At 52.9% G+C, this 16,600-nt stretch overlaps 7 protein-coding genes across 7 annotated transcripts; 2 read left to right on the top strand and 5 right to left on the bottom strand.

Annotated features, from left to right (window-relative positions):
- Positions 1-119: 119 nt before the first annotated feature.
- J4E90_011021 (uncharacterized protein) lies at positions 120-1,538 on the top strand (the record flags this gene model as incomplete). Its single annotated transcript, XM_051440533.1, has 3 exons — positions 120-442; positions 490-1,072; positions 1,125-1,538. 3 exons carry the CDS (start codon positions 120-122, stop codon positions 1,536-1,538), a joined length of 1,320 nt encoding a protein of 439 aa, XP_051285613.1.
- Positions 1,539-3,546: 2,008 nt separating this feature from the next.
- Positions 3,547-4,654, bottom strand: J4E90_011020 (uncharacterized protein; the record flags this gene model as incomplete). Its single annotated transcript, XM_051440532.1, has 2 exons — positions 3,547-4,182; positions 4,256-4,654. 2 exons carry the CDS (start codon positions 4,652-4,654, stop codon positions 3,547-3,549), a joined length of 1,035 nt encoding a protein of 344 aa, XP_051285612.1.
- A 679-nt stretch (positions 4,655-5,333) lies between these two features.
- Positions 5,334-6,957, bottom strand: J4E90_011019 (uncharacterized protein; the record flags this gene model as incomplete). The annotated part of the gene is made up of 4 exons (XM_051440531.1): positions 5,334-6,029; positions 6,080-6,367; positions 6,420-6,733; positions 6,789-6,957. 4 exons carry the CDS (start codon positions 6,955-6,957, stop codon positions 5,334-5,336), a joined length of 1,467 nt encoding a protein of 488 aa, XP_051285611.1.
- Positions 6,958-8,178: 1,221 nt separating this feature from the next.
- Positions 8,179-9,068, bottom strand: J4E90_011018 (uncharacterized protein; the record flags this gene model as incomplete). The annotated part of the gene is made up of 2 exons (XM_051440530.1): positions 8,179-8,773; positions 8,824-9,068. 2 exons carry the CDS (start codon positions 9,066-9,068, stop codon positions 8,179-8,181), a joined length of 840 nt encoding a protein of 279 aa, XP_051285610.1.
- A 3,202-nt stretch (positions 9,069-12,270) lies between these two features.
- On the bottom strand, positions 12,271-12,945 carry J4E90_011017 (uncharacterized protein; the record flags this gene model as incomplete). Its single annotated transcript, XM_051440529.1, has 1 exon — positions 12,271-12,945. The coding sequence occupies one exon, from the start codon at positions 12,943-12,945 to the stop codon at positions 12,271-12,273; it is 675 nt and encodes a 224-aa protein (XP_051285609.1).
- A 1,834-nt stretch (positions 12,946-14,779) lies between these two features.
- J4E90_011016 (uncharacterized protein) lies at positions 14,780-15,228 on the top strand (the record flags this gene model as incomplete). Its single annotated transcript, XM_051440528.1, has 2 exons — positions 14,780-14,944; positions 15,001-15,228. 2 exons carry the CDS (start codon positions 14,780-14,782, stop codon positions 15,226-15,228), a joined length of 393 nt encoding a protein of 130 aa, XP_051285608.1.
- A 569-nt stretch (positions 15,229-15,797) lies between these two features.
- On the bottom strand, positions 15,798-16,544 carry J4E90_011015 (uncharacterized protein; the record flags this gene model as incomplete). The annotated part of the gene is made up of 2 exons (XM_051440527.1): positions 15,798-16,451; positions 16,515-16,544. The coding sequence occupies 2 exons, from the start codon at positions 16,542-16,544 to the stop codon at positions 15,798-15,800; spliced, it is 684 nt and encodes a 227-aa protein (XP_051285607.1).
- Positions 16,545-16,600: the final 56 nt, after the last annotated feature.

The following is a 16,600-nucleotide window of genomic DNA, read 5'->3' as shown; positions in this document are numbered from 1 at the left end:
AATAGCACGCAATATTCGGCGTAGTTCTCATCATCCGGAGACATCTTCTGCAGGGTCTAGATATAAGATCATGATCGAGATGTCGAGATGTCATCATTTTATCCATCCACACGATGGCCATGACGAATGGTACTAATAGCGAGTCCGGAAATGCGCAGCAAGTCGACTTTAGAGACCCGGCTGTCTATGCTGAGTATGAGACGAAGTGGTCTTCTATTCCGGAAGACGAAGCAGGCTGGCTCCAGCGTGCTCAAGATGTAGCCGATGTTCTCGCCGTTGATGCCGTCGTGCGAGATCAAGAGAACAAGTCTCCACGTGCGGAAGTTGCACTACTGAAGCACTCTGGATTACTGAAGCTCCTTGGTCCGAAGCAGTATGGTGGCGGTGGTCAGCCTTGGAGCGTGGGCTACAAGGCGATTCGGAAGGTCGCCGAAGCAGACGGGTAAGGTCTTCCCCTCCCCGTACGCATATGTATACTAACTGTCCTAGGTCAATCGGCATGCTCCTCGGCTACCACCTCCTCTGGTCAACCACAGCAAACATCGTTGGCTCACCCGAACAAGCCGATCGCTTCCAGAAGCTCATAATCTCGAACAACTACTTCATCGGCGGCGCGGTTAATCCCCGCGACAGCGACCTATCCATCAAGTCCGACGGCGACGGCCTCGTTTTCAACGGCTTCAAGTTCTTCAACACAGGCGGTGTTGTGTCTGATCTTACGGTTCTCGAGGGCGTATACGAAGGCACCGGGAATCACATCTTCGCCTTTGCCAAGACGGATCAACCCGGTATCCAATTTGGACATGATTGGAATAATATTGGTTTGCGCTTGACGGAGTCGGGCAGTGTGAAGATCTCCGATGTGCGCGTACCTTGGGCGGATGCACTGGGTTGGAACATCGAGAAGAAAGAACCAGATCCCCGTGCGCTGCAGATACCGTTTGCGACGCTGCTTCTGCCAACCATCCAGCTTGTCTTCAGTAACTTTTACCTCGGTATCGCGCTAGGTGCACAACAGTATGCAGCGAGGTACACATTGAAGGGAACTCGAGCATGGCCATTCGGTGGCGATGTAAGCACAGTCGCATCCACTAAACCAGTAACAATCGCTAACGCACAACTAGAACAAGGAGAAAGCCACAGACGAATTCTACATCCTCGAACGCTACGGCAACTTCCATGCCCACCTCCGCGCCGCATCCGCCCTGGCAGACCGCGCAGGCCAGGAAGTCGATGCCGTCCTCAATGAATATGCAGGCGATCTGGATACCCGAGGGAAGCTGACTGCGCGTGAGCGAGGGGAGCTGGCGGAATGGGTTGCGAGCGTCAAGGTCGTTACAACAGATACCAGCCTGCGGGTCACTTCCGGTGTGTTTGAGGTCACAGGCGCGAAAGCGACGAGTGCGAAAGTAGGCTTGGATCGGTTTTGGAGAGATGTTAGGACGCATACGCTGCATGATCCTGTCGCGTATAAGAATCGCGAGCTGGGGAGGTTTGAGTTGTTGGATGAGATCCCGGAGGCTACTTGGTATACTTGATTATACATCCCACCTTTAGCAGTACATCTCTTCCAGTCCTTCTCCGCATTCATGCCGTGCGCAGCGCTCCGAATCTCTTTTGTATGGCACTTGGAATAGAAACAAAGGAGAAGATTAAATATGTATTCCTCTCTGATTATATGCTCGCGCATTTGTTCAGTAGAACCAGAAGGCCGTAGGCTGTAAGTCGTCAGCCCCAGTGCCAAAGGTCTTTCGAGTTCATCATGACCTGATACCGACGCCAAAAATGACTCTTCTCTGGTTCCTGTCTAATGGCGTACAATGGATCATCGCGTAATTGCTGGAGGAACTGCTGTGTGATGTGCTTGCGCTGTTCACTTCCCTCTTTACCCCACTCGGCGCGCATCTCGATCAATCTCTCTTTTTGTATCTCTCGCATGCGATTCAAACGTGCGTTATGTTCTGCAAATGCTTTCTGAAGCGTCGCGCATGGAGGCGGGGATAATGTAACTTTGTCATGTAGTTCGTCGTTGGTTGATACGTAGTGCAACGTCCATTGGCCCGGTTCCTCGAATTGTAGACCACATCCAGTCACTGGACATATACAAGGAGATTTAAGAGTGTGCAGATAGTATGCTTCCGTTGCTTGGATGAGGAGAAGTTTTCGCGCATGATACATGTAGTCGTAGGGCTCAGTCTCGTCGTGCATCCAACGCCACCATTTACCTGCGGGTCCCGATCGTTCCTGAAATGGTGGAATTACGAGACGCAGTGTATCCAAGGGCTCGATCAGCTCCCACGCTACTGGCTTATCGGTAGACTTGATCGCCTGCAAACGCTTCCTCGACCTGGGACGCTTCTGACCATTATGATCAACACAAAAGTTCGACGCGTGTACATGAATCCCATTCGGACATGCTTCTGCCAGCTGCGTGAGAAATCTGGGAGTCTCTGTGCCGGGTTCGAGAATATAGTTTGTATGAAGCACGACGCTCACGACATGGGGACACCACTCGCGCAGCACCTGCCAGAATGCAGCTATCTGGTACTCTGCGTAGAGTCTCGCTTCATCCTCATCTGAGAACTTGATATGATGCGTTATGAGATCCACCCAATCATCGTAAAGAGTCTTGTTCGCACCCGAAAGCTCGATGAGGACGTATTGCATGTGCTTGTGAGCCTCGAGAGCGGCATGTGTAAGGCCCGTATATCCGCCAGAAAGTAACCAAGAGCCGCGTATGCGATACTCGACGGTAGGATCAGACCAGAAAGTTTTGGCGGCTTCTTCGCGCGTAGCAGGTGATGCACGCATAAGCTGGAAGAGCGTTGCGTTGTCGCAGAACGATATGATGTGGTGCTGAAGCTCCAATGGCAGGCGTGGAAAGTGTCTGAAACCGTCGAGCAAGGAAGACTTCATTCTTTCTCCTGGACGAACATGGTGTCGGAAAGGTACGCGTATCTCGCCCTGGGGTGTCGCGCATAGGTCCCAATTCAAGGACGTGGTCCACGGGCCCTTGGGTACAATAGTGGGTCGGGTTCTTCTAGTGGGCATGCTGAGTAGATAGATTCGGAGAGCAGTCTGGATTAACGTGATTTGCTTTTCTTCGTCGATAATGTGTAATAGTGGCGGTATCTCGCGATGGCGTTCTTGTTATGATGGATTGTTGCCTACACTAACCCGTCTGCAAGCGTTTTAGTGTCTGGACACTAGTGCACTACCACCGCCCAGGTCCGCCCAGGTGGGCCCGAATGTTTGCCCGCTCATCTAATAGGACGGCGATAGTCTAATTGAGCGACAGTTTCAAGAGCACAGAGAAGTTGAAGAAGGGTTTTGGTGGTCTCGCCGAGCATATGCAGGAAATACATCCTGTACCGCAACAGCCTCGGAAACTCTGCCGTGTCCATTACGACAGGTCATTTACTTATCTCGAGTTCTATCATGACGGAGCCCAAGAGAGCGAGAGAGACGTTTAGAGTACCAAGACCGCTGCTACAACCTTCCTCTCCTCCTCCTCGAAACCCCCTCCCCTCCCACTCCCCCACCTAGTCACGCCCCCTTCCCACCCACCAAATTCCTCCTCAGCGCCTCCAACTCCTTATCCCCAAGCCCACAATACTCCCTCATATACCGTTCCGCGCCGCCAAACCGCACATCCAACATATCCAAACTCGCCAGCATACTCTCCTTCCTCGACCCCACCATGCGCAACGCAGCCTGCCTGCCCTTTTCCAAGACTTCCGGCGGAAATTCTGACGTATCAGAACCCTCGCTATCCCTTCCTTGGATGATCTGTGCCATCTCCTCCTTCGATAGAGGTCTTCCGGTTGATTGCGCAAGCATATACTTCCTGAAGCCGGGACTCGTCAACAACCGCTCCACAATCTCGTCCCGTGCAGGACGGAGGCCCAGTTCAGTGAGTTGGTACTCCTCGGCGATCTGCTCGCGCGGGACACCGAGGAAATCGAAGAGGAGACCGAAGAAGATTCCCGTTCGGTCTTTGCCGGCTGTGCAGTGGATTAGTGCACCGAGTTTCTGTCCTTCTTTCCCCTCGCCATCACTACTCAGGCTGGCCAGATACCGCAAAATAGTCCCATAAGCCCCCCCTCCATCCGTCAAAATACTAGCATAAGCCTCCACAAACCCCTTGACATCCTCATCCATGTAATTCGCATACCGCTCCGCCTGCAGAGGTAGAGGTACGAAGGTCAGTATATGTCTCACATCTCACATGCACTTCGTAACAGTCAGAACTTACCAACCTCTCAGGACTATAATCCCTCTCCTCAAACACCGGTGTCCAGCTCCTCTTCACACCCGCCTCCTCCATCGCCTGGATCCATCCCGGCCTAAAGTCTCCCTCTCCCTTACCCTTACCCTTTCCATTTACATCATCTCCAACAATACCAGCCCAGCCTTTTTCTACTTCGGGTAAGCTGCGCAGGTCGAAGACGTGGGCTACGCCGATGTCGCGGACGGCGGTCCAGCCGGCGGTGTCTAACTTGGCGACTTCGGCGCTGCGGAAGAGGATGCCTGGGCGGAGGGTGGCGCCGGATGCGGTGGTGAGGGAGTAAGTGGCGAGGCGCAGGTTGTTGATGTTGGGGATGTGGGTGTAGAAGGGTGGGGTGGGGAGGGTGGGGATGTCTGGGGGTGGCATGGTGGTGTGGGAGTGATGTAGCGGTGATACGGCAGTAATGTGTATGTGTATGTAGCCGATTTAATGATGGGATTCCGCTGTTACCAAAGTGGACTTCGTCGAGGTTATGTAGAGGTCGACGGATTATTCGGTGTGAACAGCTGGTACTGTGAACGGTTTTAGTCGAAGGATTTGAAGTGCGATATGTCAACGGCACAGCTGCTAATGCAAGGGGGAGCCTTCACAACACGTGTTCGGTTTGACTTTTGGTTGGTACCTGGGTAGTCGGAACAACGTTCGTGGTGTGTAAACATTAGCCCCACCATCCCACTCACACTAGCCATGTGCCGAGGTGTAGAGTGGGAAGACTGCACATGCCCTGGTGTTAACCACGCCGCGTAATCAAGCATCATCCGGACTTCACGCCTTGCCATCCAACATGTTCAAGAAAACAATCTAACTTCGATTTCTGGGGTATACATATGATCATCAACCGCAAGACGGAACCACACATCTCACCAAGCCAAATGGTGGTATATTCCCTCGAAACCTATACACCCGTTTCCACAAAAGATGGAAACCGAAACGAATAAAACCCAGGACTATATATGTAGTCTATGACGCCACAGACGCCCGCGAGACTTTTCGTAACGCACGGAAAATATCATCAACAACCGTTGTGGTCGTGACCACAAAAAGCCTACGAAGGCTTATCACAACCAATGCGACCGAGTAGCTCCTTGCGATCGCCATGGCCGGGAATACTAATCCCACTTGCGCGCGAGCTTTCCCTCTTTGCTTGTCGGCGCTGGCTGGCGCCGTTGAGACGCGCAAAGGTGAGGGCATCGACGCCGACTTCCTCTTCCTTGGGCGTCATGGAGCTCATTCCGCTCTCGCCGCAGGTGGTTGCCATGTTAAAGATGGTCTTGGTCTGTTCCTGCTCGACCTCCTCGTCCTCGCCCTCGTCATCTGAGCGCAGATCCTCGGCTGCGTTGCCCATGAGCACTTTGTAGACGATCTTTGCAATGGTGGCGAACCAGATGCAGCAGAAGACTTGGAGGGTGAGGAGGAGCGCGAGGAAGTAGTATCGGATTTGCGGGTTCCAGCAAATGGGTCCGTTGCGGTCGTTGTACGCCTTGAGTAGGTTGCCCCAGTGGTTGTTACCGCCGTATGCTTCGAATTGTGAGGTGTTGGATGCGGGGACGAAGGAGGTGTACTTCGAGGTGGAGTCGGCGAGGTAGCAGCCGGGTGCCATGTCGACGGGGGCGTAGGCGTAGATAGACCAGCAGACCATCATGTAGAGAATGTGACGCGTAACGACCCAGGCGATGACGAAGAGACCGAACGCGTAGTCGCAGGCATTCGAGTAGCCCATATACTTGAGGAGTTTCGCAGTCTGTGATAGTCAGTTCCTAGATACTCATCTGGTGAGTCAAGACTGCTTACCGGCAGGATGATGTCGACAAAGTCCATGATGGTCAGAATGACGATACCGACGCGCATGTGGAAGTAGCCGTAGGACAAGCACATCAGCGCGGTGGTGAAGATGTGGTGGGTGAACATCTGCGCGTAGTCCTTGCGCTTCTCCTCAATGTTGACGACAAGAAGCTGCTGGACCCAGAAACCCCATTGGACAAGGTAGTACCACTTGAAAAGGCCGTCAGCCTCACGGAAAGGCCAGCCTTCCCAGATGCCGTGCAAGTCTAGCCAGAACTCGGAGTGGTACATGATGTACTGTAGCCTTGTTAGCACTGCCATTCCGTATGTTCTGTGTTGCGTGACGTACCATTCCCAAGGACCACGACGCGGTGTAGTAAACAATCAACCAGGCCTGCTCCTTGAACCTGTCCAGGCCCTTCTTTGTCCTGATGCCGCCCAGCCTTGCCAGCGGGTCGAGCAAGTATTCCATGACTGCGACGCGTACACCAGTGAAGATGACGGTCCACAGTAGGACAAAGGGCAGATCGTCGGTGCCACAGCCGTACATGTTGGTGTCGGGGTTGTAGTACGACATGTGGAAGAACTTGTTGGTCCGGCTTCGGGCGCGGGGAAAGAATGTGTGGGTGAGGACGAGGAGGGTGAGGAGATTGACGGAGATGCCTGTGGGAGTCAGTCTTGGTGGTGCTCAGTTTGTTGAGAGTCTGCGAGAGCATACCAATCTGGTGGTCGCAGATGAGGGTGCACAGCGAGGCCATGAGCCCCTCATCCTCGACCTTCTTTGCCTGCATCTTCCGCCTCTTGGGCGCAGTCGGTGGCTTTTGCGCTTGCATGTCCGCCGTGTGTGTCTTTCCCAGCGCGCCGTTGGCGTTGTGTGTCGTCGCCATGGTGGCTGGTTGCAATATGCCCCAATGTGGGGAGCGAGAGAGTGATGGAGCGACGCTGTCGCGATACCCGCTGTCTCGAGGCGGTCCGATAGAGGAGCCAATGGCAGAGGAATGAATTCCAGAGAGTGCTTGCAGCCCGGCGACGGTTTCCGGTGTCGGTTGCCGGCGTGTAGTGCGGCGTGTGGGCTCGATGGGGGTCGTTGGTTGTCGCTCAACAGTCACGTCTTAGCGAACGGATTGGGGTGCGTGTCTCAGCAACCAACAGCCATTGAGCAGCGAAACGGGCGAAAGAATGGGCGCGGTAGGCTGTCGATGCGTAGGCGAGGTTTCGGCGGGGGAGAGCACGATGCGCCCGGGCAGAGCAGAGTCGAGGGAGCGGTGTGGTGGTCCCAAGCAAAGATATTCAGGGTTTAGAGATGGATGGGGCAAGCGCGGATCAACAATCTCCTGAGCGGGCCACGCGAATTGCACCTTTGCCTGCGTGCCAGCTGCGAGTCTGGGTGAAGGATGGCACAGGCGTGTCCAATTGCTCTCCCTGTATTTCTGGACAGGTGTCGCGGGAGCTAGCAGTATTCGCTGTAGCAAGACAAGTGTCTGGAGCGCGCTACGAATCTGCCCACTTCAAAAATGGGGCCTCGCCTAACCCGACTGCAGCATGCGCCTAGGGGTGTAACGCGAACAAAGGCAGGCAGTGTTGCATCGAGCGTAAGGAGGTGGCAAGCCTGCGTGGAAGTTCAGTCTCGTCCTCGTCTGCCCCTAAGACGGCCCTGCACCCGTTATCGTCGAGTTCCTGCGAGGGTCGGTTTGCCAAGACATCCGCCGACGAAGCTTGGTGCTCCGAAAATCAAGGGTCCGGGCGTTTCACCCTCCCGACCTATCAACGCGCCCACGCTCCCTGCAGCCCCATAGTGCTACCCCGCCATAGCCTGACCTGATATGCATGCATAGCTATTGGATACGGCATGCAATAGAATGGTCGCCTCTATTCCATCATGAGACGGAAAAATTGTCTTCAGCATACAAACACCGATTCTCTGGTAATTGCTTGGGGTACGAGGAGAAGTGTGAAAGTGGTATTATACAACTAAAGCTAAGTAACATAGAGTACGATAATCCACACCCAGCTCCTTGGCCCACACGTCCCAGCATAGTGATATCGATACCCATAACGCCGTACAATTTCTCCCAAGTGAATCTAAGCTCTTGCTACACTCCCCCCGCCTAGTTGTTGTTCTGCGAGTTGAGGATCCTCAGGATGGCGAGGAACAGGTTGATGATGTCGAGGTAGAGCGAGATGGACGCCGCAATCTCCTCCTCGACATGGTAGTGGCGCATGATCATCTGTGTGTCCACCAGAATGTAGCCAGAGAAGATGAGCGCGCACACGACGCCGTATCCTAGCTCGACCGAGCTGCTGTGGGGGAAGAACATGGACATGAAGCCGAACAGGACCACCACCCATAGCGCGCCGAAAAGGTACGGTGCCCAGTGCGTGAAGTCGTACTTGCTCTGGCAAGCGAACAGGCTCAGCGCAATGAATATGCCCAGTGTGAAGAAGAGCGCCTGCAGCACAATCCTGGAGTCGGTGAAGGAGACGATGACGGAGATGGAGTATGCTTCCATGGCGGTGAAGCCGGCAAGGAACAAGAGGTTGGTCGGGTACGACTTGCGCTTCCAGAAGGTAAGGCCGAGAAAGACGAAGGAGCCGATGAGCGACACCCACATGAGCGCGGGCGTTTGTTGGATGAAGTTCTTGTACGATTCCGACATCATCGAGAGGGCGCTGACGGCGGCGGTTGCGAGGAGTTGGACGGTCCTGCAGAGAGTCAGTATGCGCGACATTCGCCTTGAGCCATGGGCACTTACAAGATGGCGTAGACCTTGCGGATAAAGGCCATCCGGATATCCAGCGTCGCCTCTGCCACAACACCGCCAAACTTGAAGTCATCGGGCAGGTTGTCGTTTTCGCCGCGGGGGACGCCGCTGAGGAGGGCTTCTTGGGGGTCGTTGGCCGCCTGGTAGCTGGGTGGCGCCTGCGAATAGGACGGCGCGGGTGCCGCCTCGTCGAGCGAGTCGCGCTGAGGCACATTCTGATATTTGGGTGCACCCATCGTGATGGATTTGTCGCAAAGGTTGGCTGCGTGCGATGCGAAAGCGGGGGTTTAGATGCGCGTTGGTGGAGGTGGAAGGATGAAGGTTAGGTGAGATGCGTTAGGGCTGTGCTGACTTGATGAGGTCACAGCCGCGGAACTTCGTTTCACGTGCCCGTGTCACGATCAACTCGCAACTTCCAGCTTCTTCCACCCCGCCCGATAACCTCGAACCACCGTGAATGTCTCGCACTCACAATGATGAACCTTGGCGACGATGCACCTAGCCCCGTGGAGTAAGGCACACTGATCCGTTGTTTTTCCAGATGTCTATCCGCATAGCCTCAGCCGCACCTGGCTCAGATGCATGCTGCAAAACCACTACCAATGAGATGATCTCAATACGGTCGGGCAACCACACTGGGGGCCATTTCCGAGACCGCCACCACTATTGAGGCGTCAGCCTCGTCGCGGTGCAGCAATTCCATAATACGCATGCCCGCCCCACGCAAGGCCCTCAGTCCTGTCAGCCTACTTGATATTGTCAGATCATTTGAAAGTCCGCCCAAGTGCAAATGGCTAGTGACTCCCGAAATTCTTCGCAGGTACCTCTGCTGCCGCCTTTGGCTGTAGACGATGAGCGCTTCAGCGACACTCTGCCGTCTTCCATGCTGCAGCACCGCGTCCGTACAGAGTCACCTCCGCCACTCGAATCCAGGGAAAGCGAGTCTGTTGATTTAAAGCATGTTGGCATGTCATACTTCAAGTACGAGTCTGCTCGCAATACTATACTGTCGATGCTGATGGTCTATCAGCGGCGCTTTCAACACTGGTATCACTGTTCACAGTGGCGGCAATATTACCATTGATGGCGAAACTCCGAAGCCTAGGTCGCTCCTTTCACTGCCACGATGGTTGAAGAAGCTTCCAGGCACTCTCGATGCCAGGCTGACACGGTGGATTCGGGGCAGTCGCTTCCATGGGTGGCGGATGGGTGTCTTGCTTGGATGCTGCATGTCTTCCTTCGTCCTCTGCTGCAATATTGCCATGATCGTCGTCGCAGCCACCAGTAAAACTGGCGACAATGTCGGAGGGATAGCTAACCTGAAGATTGGTGATGAAGCTGTCATCTCGCAATGGAATACCGCATTGCACGTGCTGATCAACGCACTCAGCACGATGTTGCTCGCTGGCTCGAACTACACTATGCAGGTTCTGAGTTCACCAACCAGGCAAGATGTTGATGCCGCGCATGCTCGTGGACAGTGGCTCGATATCGGCGTTCTCAGTCCTCGCAATCTCAGGCTGATCCCTCGGAAACGTGCTGCGCTTTGGTACACGTTAGCGCTATCCTCCGTACCTCTACATTTATTGTATGCAACGCTCACCCAAGAAATGATGCATGGACTGACGCACTCCAGTTACAATGCCTCGATCTTCAAAGTCGTCACGTCAAGCGAATATCAAATATTTACTGTAGACGTCGCGTCAGACGAATGGAATCGTATCAATTCCACTACTGACGTGGGAAAATCGACCAACGGCTCATACTCGAATCTCGGCGGCGGAAAATGGACAACCGTGTACGACAACGAGTATATATCGGTACATGGCGATCTGTATCTTGCGATAGACCGGGTAGCCTTTGATACCACACAAGCTGCCATAAATCCAGAGGCGATCAACATCACATCAACATACCTGGACTACAACGTCACTGGAAATCAAAGAACCTTACGGGATCTCACGTCGGAGTCGGCATCATGGATAAGGTTTCGATCTCAGCCAGAGCTCACGATACAGGGGATGAGCATTTCAGCTCATGTAGTGCAAGCCGCAGGGGAGAAGAGGAAGAGCCCACCCAGTAGAGTTCAAGTGAGCTTGTACTTCTTGATCATCGTCGCAGTCTTCAACCTACTCAAGCTCAGCGTCATGGCCTATGTTCTCATTACCGACCGTTCGGCATATCTAGTCACTTTGGGGGATGCCGCAGCCTCATTTCTAGAGCATCCCGATCCGCATACTACGGGGATATGTGCGCTCGGTCGAGAAGAGCTACTCATCACCCTAGGTCATCCGTCTAAGCGACCATTTTCCACCCCCGAAGAAAAATTAAACCTAGATTCGCGCGTGAAGGGTACATGGCTATCAAAGTCACAGTCATACTTCGCTCCTGTCCATCGCTCAGCAAAGGTGCTATATAGCTTCTTGTACGCGACTCCCTTCTACCTTTATATCGGCACTAATCCACTAGGTTGCTTTTCGTCGTCATCACATTGGCGTTGGGTCCACTGTACACATCAAGTGGTCATTGGGGCTGGGGGATCGGATCTGACGACAACGTCCCCTTTGGATCTGATGGGACCACAGCTGCCGCTACCTTGTGGAACGCCTGGCTTGCCAACGTGCCGCAACTGATACTATCCTTCTTTTACCTTTCGGTCAACATGATCTGCACTGCTATGTCCGGAGCCAACGAATGGAACCATCTAGCAAAGTCCAAAAAGGGTTTGAGGGTCACTAAACCTTTCGGCGATCAGCGAAGCACCTACTTCCTCCAACTACCCTACAGATGGAGCCTTCCACTCATCATCACCAGTGGAACGCTTCATTGGCTGTTGTCGCAAACCTTCTTTCTTGTGCGTGCTGACTTCTTTGATCGCTACGGGGTGATGCTCGAAGGCGCCACGAAGTCCGCATGTGGATTCTCTGCACTCAGTCTATATGTATTGCTATTTGCTGCACTTTCGCTACTTGGAGTCGTATTCTTCATTGGAGTCAAGAGAATGTCGGTCAAGGTGCCGACCGCGGGATCTTGCAGTCTCGTCATAAGCGCCGCTTGCCACCCATCGCCTACGGAAGTCGACGTCCACCTGGCTAAAGTTCAGTGGGGTGTTGCTCAGTACCAGCAGATAGAGGGGTTCCCACACTGCTCGCTTTCATCTGGATTTGTAATGGAACCGGAAGAGCGGACTATCTATCGTTGAATACAATTGTATCTTGGTCACCAGCATACACAATATCACTCCAAATGCAAGAAAATGGAATACCGGAGATCGAGCCATCACAGGTTACTACTGCCACCTCATACAAACAAAGCACTGAAGAAGTCTGGAACCTACATTAACGTTAGCTTACTCACCTTGCATGCCCTTATTTTGACGTTGGCTCTATGGTGTTCAGGGAATTCCTTGAATAAAGTGTTCTTAACTATAAGCTGCGACTACTTTACCAACAACTTCGGCAACTTGAGCAGATCTGCGGAAAGTGGCTCCATACCATCTATCTCGCACGCCTTCTTCACACTTTCCCGTTGTACCAGGTTCTCGATAAGCGCTGTGTACTTTGGATACTTCTCCTTCATCGCAAAGCCCCAGGCGATACCCCAGCGATAGAAGGGCAGTAGATACACATCCGCAGCCGTAAATCCATCTCCTACTGCATGCAAGCCCTTGATCTTGTCCTCAATCATACCATAATACCTCCCCACCTTCTCTAGACCTCTATTCCGCAATTCTTTACACGTATCCTGGTCGTCGATGAAGTAGTGTGGACGGAAGACGGGGTAGTAGCCCAGCGTGTGCAGTTCCCCAGATAGAAAGCTGAACCATTCGTAGCATCGAATGGTTTCCATGTTTGTCTCTCCGAGGAACTTTCTGTCAGGAACGAGCTGTGCGATAGCCATCATGATGGCTGGCATCTCCGTAATGATCTCGCCGTTCACGTGCAATATGGGTACTCTGCCCTTCGGATTAAGATGCAGAGCCTCGGCGGGGAAGCCCTCAAAGACGTTGATGATCTTGGTTGAGAATGGAAGTCCAGACTCGATGAGTAGAGCGTATGCAGCCGTAGCGCAGGATCCTGGGGATATGAAAAGCTGCAATTCGGGTGCGGCCATGGTGGTACACAGTGATGAGAGCGGACGTGGTGATCGCGTATTCTGGATTTGTCGAGTTTGTGTTACAAGCAACGGTATATATATGTAGGATAAGGTTGTATAGTTACACCGATGCGCTCGACCGGAATCCGTGGACACCGGACAGTTGCGGATGAATAGACTCTTGGACGGGCCGAATGAGCATGATAGACAACGCACGCGCTCATTCAATGGGAAAACGACCATCTAATCGAGTGACTGCTTTTGGGAAACAGAGAGATGGGGAAGAGTTTTGATGGTCTCGCCGCCCAGATTCAGGAAAGATCTTCGGCCTTTTCGATCGAGGACAAGCACGGCGGGGAAACGTTGCATGACATTGATGCTATTAGTTAAGACGGAGAATGTGGACTTATCTAGAGGATGTCAGCTGTTCTACCGTCAGGCCTGGGGATGAGAACAATTCGTTTGAGATTATGCTGGTAGAATGATGCTTTGATCAGTGTATCGTTAGTTTCGGCACGGAAATCGATAGTCGTGAATATGTATCACCGAGATGATATAAAGCGTTCTTTTCATATAAAGTACGTGGAAGCAGCTACAAAGCGTGCTCGTCCGTATTCTACTAAGACGTACCCTCTCGGTTAGCAGGAAATAGTGAGTAAGGCGGGGCGGAGCGGAAAAGAGAAAGCCGGAAAGATAGGTACGCTTAACACCCGACTGGACGAGACGACTTCTTTTCTTGAATTGCCAGTATTCCGCATGTGTCGGAGAATTATCGCGCCGTGTGAGAGAATTGTGGTCGTATCGTCGGTATCAGGTAGTGTGTTGAGCGTCGTACGAACGAGCTGCTGTCGCAATGGTTCTAGATCCGCCTACATTGATTGCGAAGCCATAATATGTCCTATCGTCATATTGAGACATTTGAGACGAGTGCATGGGTTGTTGTCGTCGTCGTTGAAAGGTGCTCGTACGTGTCGCGAGGCAGAGCTGCTTAGCTCGCGTATGAGATTCACTGCCTAGATCGCTCATTGGACACCCTACCACGACGGCACATGTCACTTTGAACGTGTGATATTTGAGAGCTGGAATAGCCGTTGCGTATGGATATAGTAAGTATCTTTAGTAGTTGTAATCAGCTCGTCGCTGATGGGTCATCGCGAACGACCCATGACGTATTCACCACGCTAGCCGGAATTGGCGTCTCCAAATCCCCAGACCTGTGCCCGCACCCCGCAAAGACGTCATCCTTCCATGCAACACTGATGAAACGCGTTCTCATGCAGTCCACGGCGCACGTACTGCTTTTTCCATCCCCTTCTATCGACGCTCAACCCCCGGAGATGGCTCCGCTGAATCGATGACGCATCATCTCGCGCGCATTGACGATAACCTTGGAACCTGATGTTGGCCTAGCACCAAATGTCTAAATATCATGGAGGATGGAAACAAACTACCAATCATTCCTCCACACTCAATTACACTTAGCATCTACATCTATGTGATTCAATATGCCGCTACTTCGCTTTACAAAGCCGCGAGTCGCCACCGCTACAGGCACTACTATACAGGGCTCGAAATGTTCCCGTAGCGCTAGGCCTCATCCACTGCGGAATGGCGCCCAGAGCAGGCAATATGCCAGCGAGCCCATCATTCCCAAGGTGCAGAATAGCGATTTCACATTGTACGTTTTGATGCCATCGCAACTCTCATCCCGATCCTCCTGTAACGTGTATCCTCTAGTAAGTTCGCAGGTGTAGCCATGGCTTTCACCGGCGGTCTTTATTTCGCTATAAATTCAGATCTGCGTCCCTCGTCAAAGCAGAACCTTGCGGCCAATCTTCAGCCGCATCCCACCATGCCAGGCAAGATGGCTGGCGAGAACGAGGAAAACATGCGCAGCCACAAGATCACTATGAAAGGCGATCCCAGCGCACCTGGTGCTGGCAGGCCGGACCCAAATGAAGAGTTGGGTCCGAAAGCTATGGGTCACGGGGCTGCACCTTCACATGTAGCCGACCCGGTTCGTACAAGATGTAACACTTTTTTCCACTTCTTGATTGCTAAGTAACACCACAGGCCGATCCCCGCGGAAAACCCAGGAGCTTCAACTACATGTCTGGAAAGCAAGAGGGTTTGTCTAATGGTGACACTCACCACAGCTCCCAGATTTCCAAGCAGGGCGAGATGAGTAAGAAGGGTGAGGGTGTTGCTGAGACTGCGAAGCTCAAAGGTACGGTGTCGACCAAGCGACCTGGTCCTGAGAATAAGGAACAGCGAGGCAAGGCTCAAATGGATGATGAGTAGCAAGTTGAGTTGATCATTGCCCTTGGTATCATTTGATGGGGGGAGGAAATGTAGTAAAGAGAGTAGCAAACTGTAGTCAGATAAACAGGCACTCCAATACCGTACGAGCAAAGACATCTCACTAGCCCGTATGACTATCGCGCATTGTCAGATTACGTGTCGATTGTAAGCCTTAGCTTCAATGCAACTCAACCAAGGTCCGCACTATTAGAGCAACCATGTTATTAGTTTTAAACTCCTACTCGTACAAGCCGTGCCATGCCAACGCACACTGGTCAGCAGTTTGACTTATCCCTATCCCCAAGTAACACCATAGACCATAGCAGATAGCCACCCAAGTGATTTTCAACTTTTTGCAAGGAAACGAGCTTTTGACCTCCTACCAGAGGAGGAGCGGGAAGAGCTTTTAACCATCGTCGCCAGATTGAGGAAAGAAAGGAAAGGAAAGGAAATATGGTACGCCGTGATTGCCATCGTGAGGTATCGTACAGGACATGAAGAAGTCGGAAGAGGTAGGTGCAACGCCGTGCAAATTATCCGAAAGAAAAGGGAGATGTGGAATGAGGGGTTCAACCGGACGTGTCGTTCTTCAGGACGGCAGCGGGAGGAGCCTGGAGGGCGTCGGGTGATGGCGCTGTTGTCATCGAAGTGAATATGGGCGTCAACGTGGTTGTCGATGTCGATGCGGGTGTCGCAGTGGCCTCGGTGGCATCGATGCGTTCCTCTTGGGTCGTGGATGGTTTCTCGACCACCTTCTCAGCTGTACCAGCATCATACTCTCCACCTCCAATGGTCGTCTTCTTCTCGCACCCCGTCTCAACATCAACAAACGTCTCCTCACTCCCACACCTCGGCAACTTCTTGCCGCTGTTCTCAGCAACGTATTCGTCGTACGTCTTGCCCGCCTTCTTAGCTTCCTTGCGCACATGTCTGACACGCCATAGCCAGACCGCTTGGCTAGCAAAGATGCCAGTCTCGAGGACCATGCAGGCGATGTATAGACTAGCGCCGAGAGCATCGAACCATTGCTGCGCGACGACGGCCATGAGCGAGAAGAAGGCGCCGAGGTAGTCGATGGTGAGGAACCAGAAGTCAATGCCAATGACGCGGCCGTTGCGCTTGGCGAGCTCGAAGTAAGGCGGGATTAGGCCGATGACTTGGATGACGGAGGCGGAGATGGCCATTAGCATCATGGGCCATTCGACACCGCGGCTGTATGGACCCTGTACGGTATTTCGTTAGTAGCTTTCTACAAGATGGTGATTTGTAGCGTGTGGTTGACTTACGCGCAGTGTAAGAATGAGGATGAGTTCCATGATACCGAAGCTAGCTGCAAGAGCGATGGTCGCGAGAGTAGCTGTCCAGACCCGCC

The sequence above is a fragment of the Alternaria incomplexa genome, assembly GCF_024043165.1.
Source record: "Alternaria incomplexa strain BMP 0042 chromosome Unknown scaffold_34, whole genome shotgun sequence".
In the NCBI taxonomy this organism is placed as follows: domain Eukaryota; kingdom Fungi; phylum Ascomycota; class Dothideomycetes; order Pleosporales; family Pleosporaceae; genus Alternaria; species Alternaria incomplexa.
Note: the sequence above shows the minus strand (reverse complement) of the source record. Positions and strands in the feature narration are given on the sequence as shown.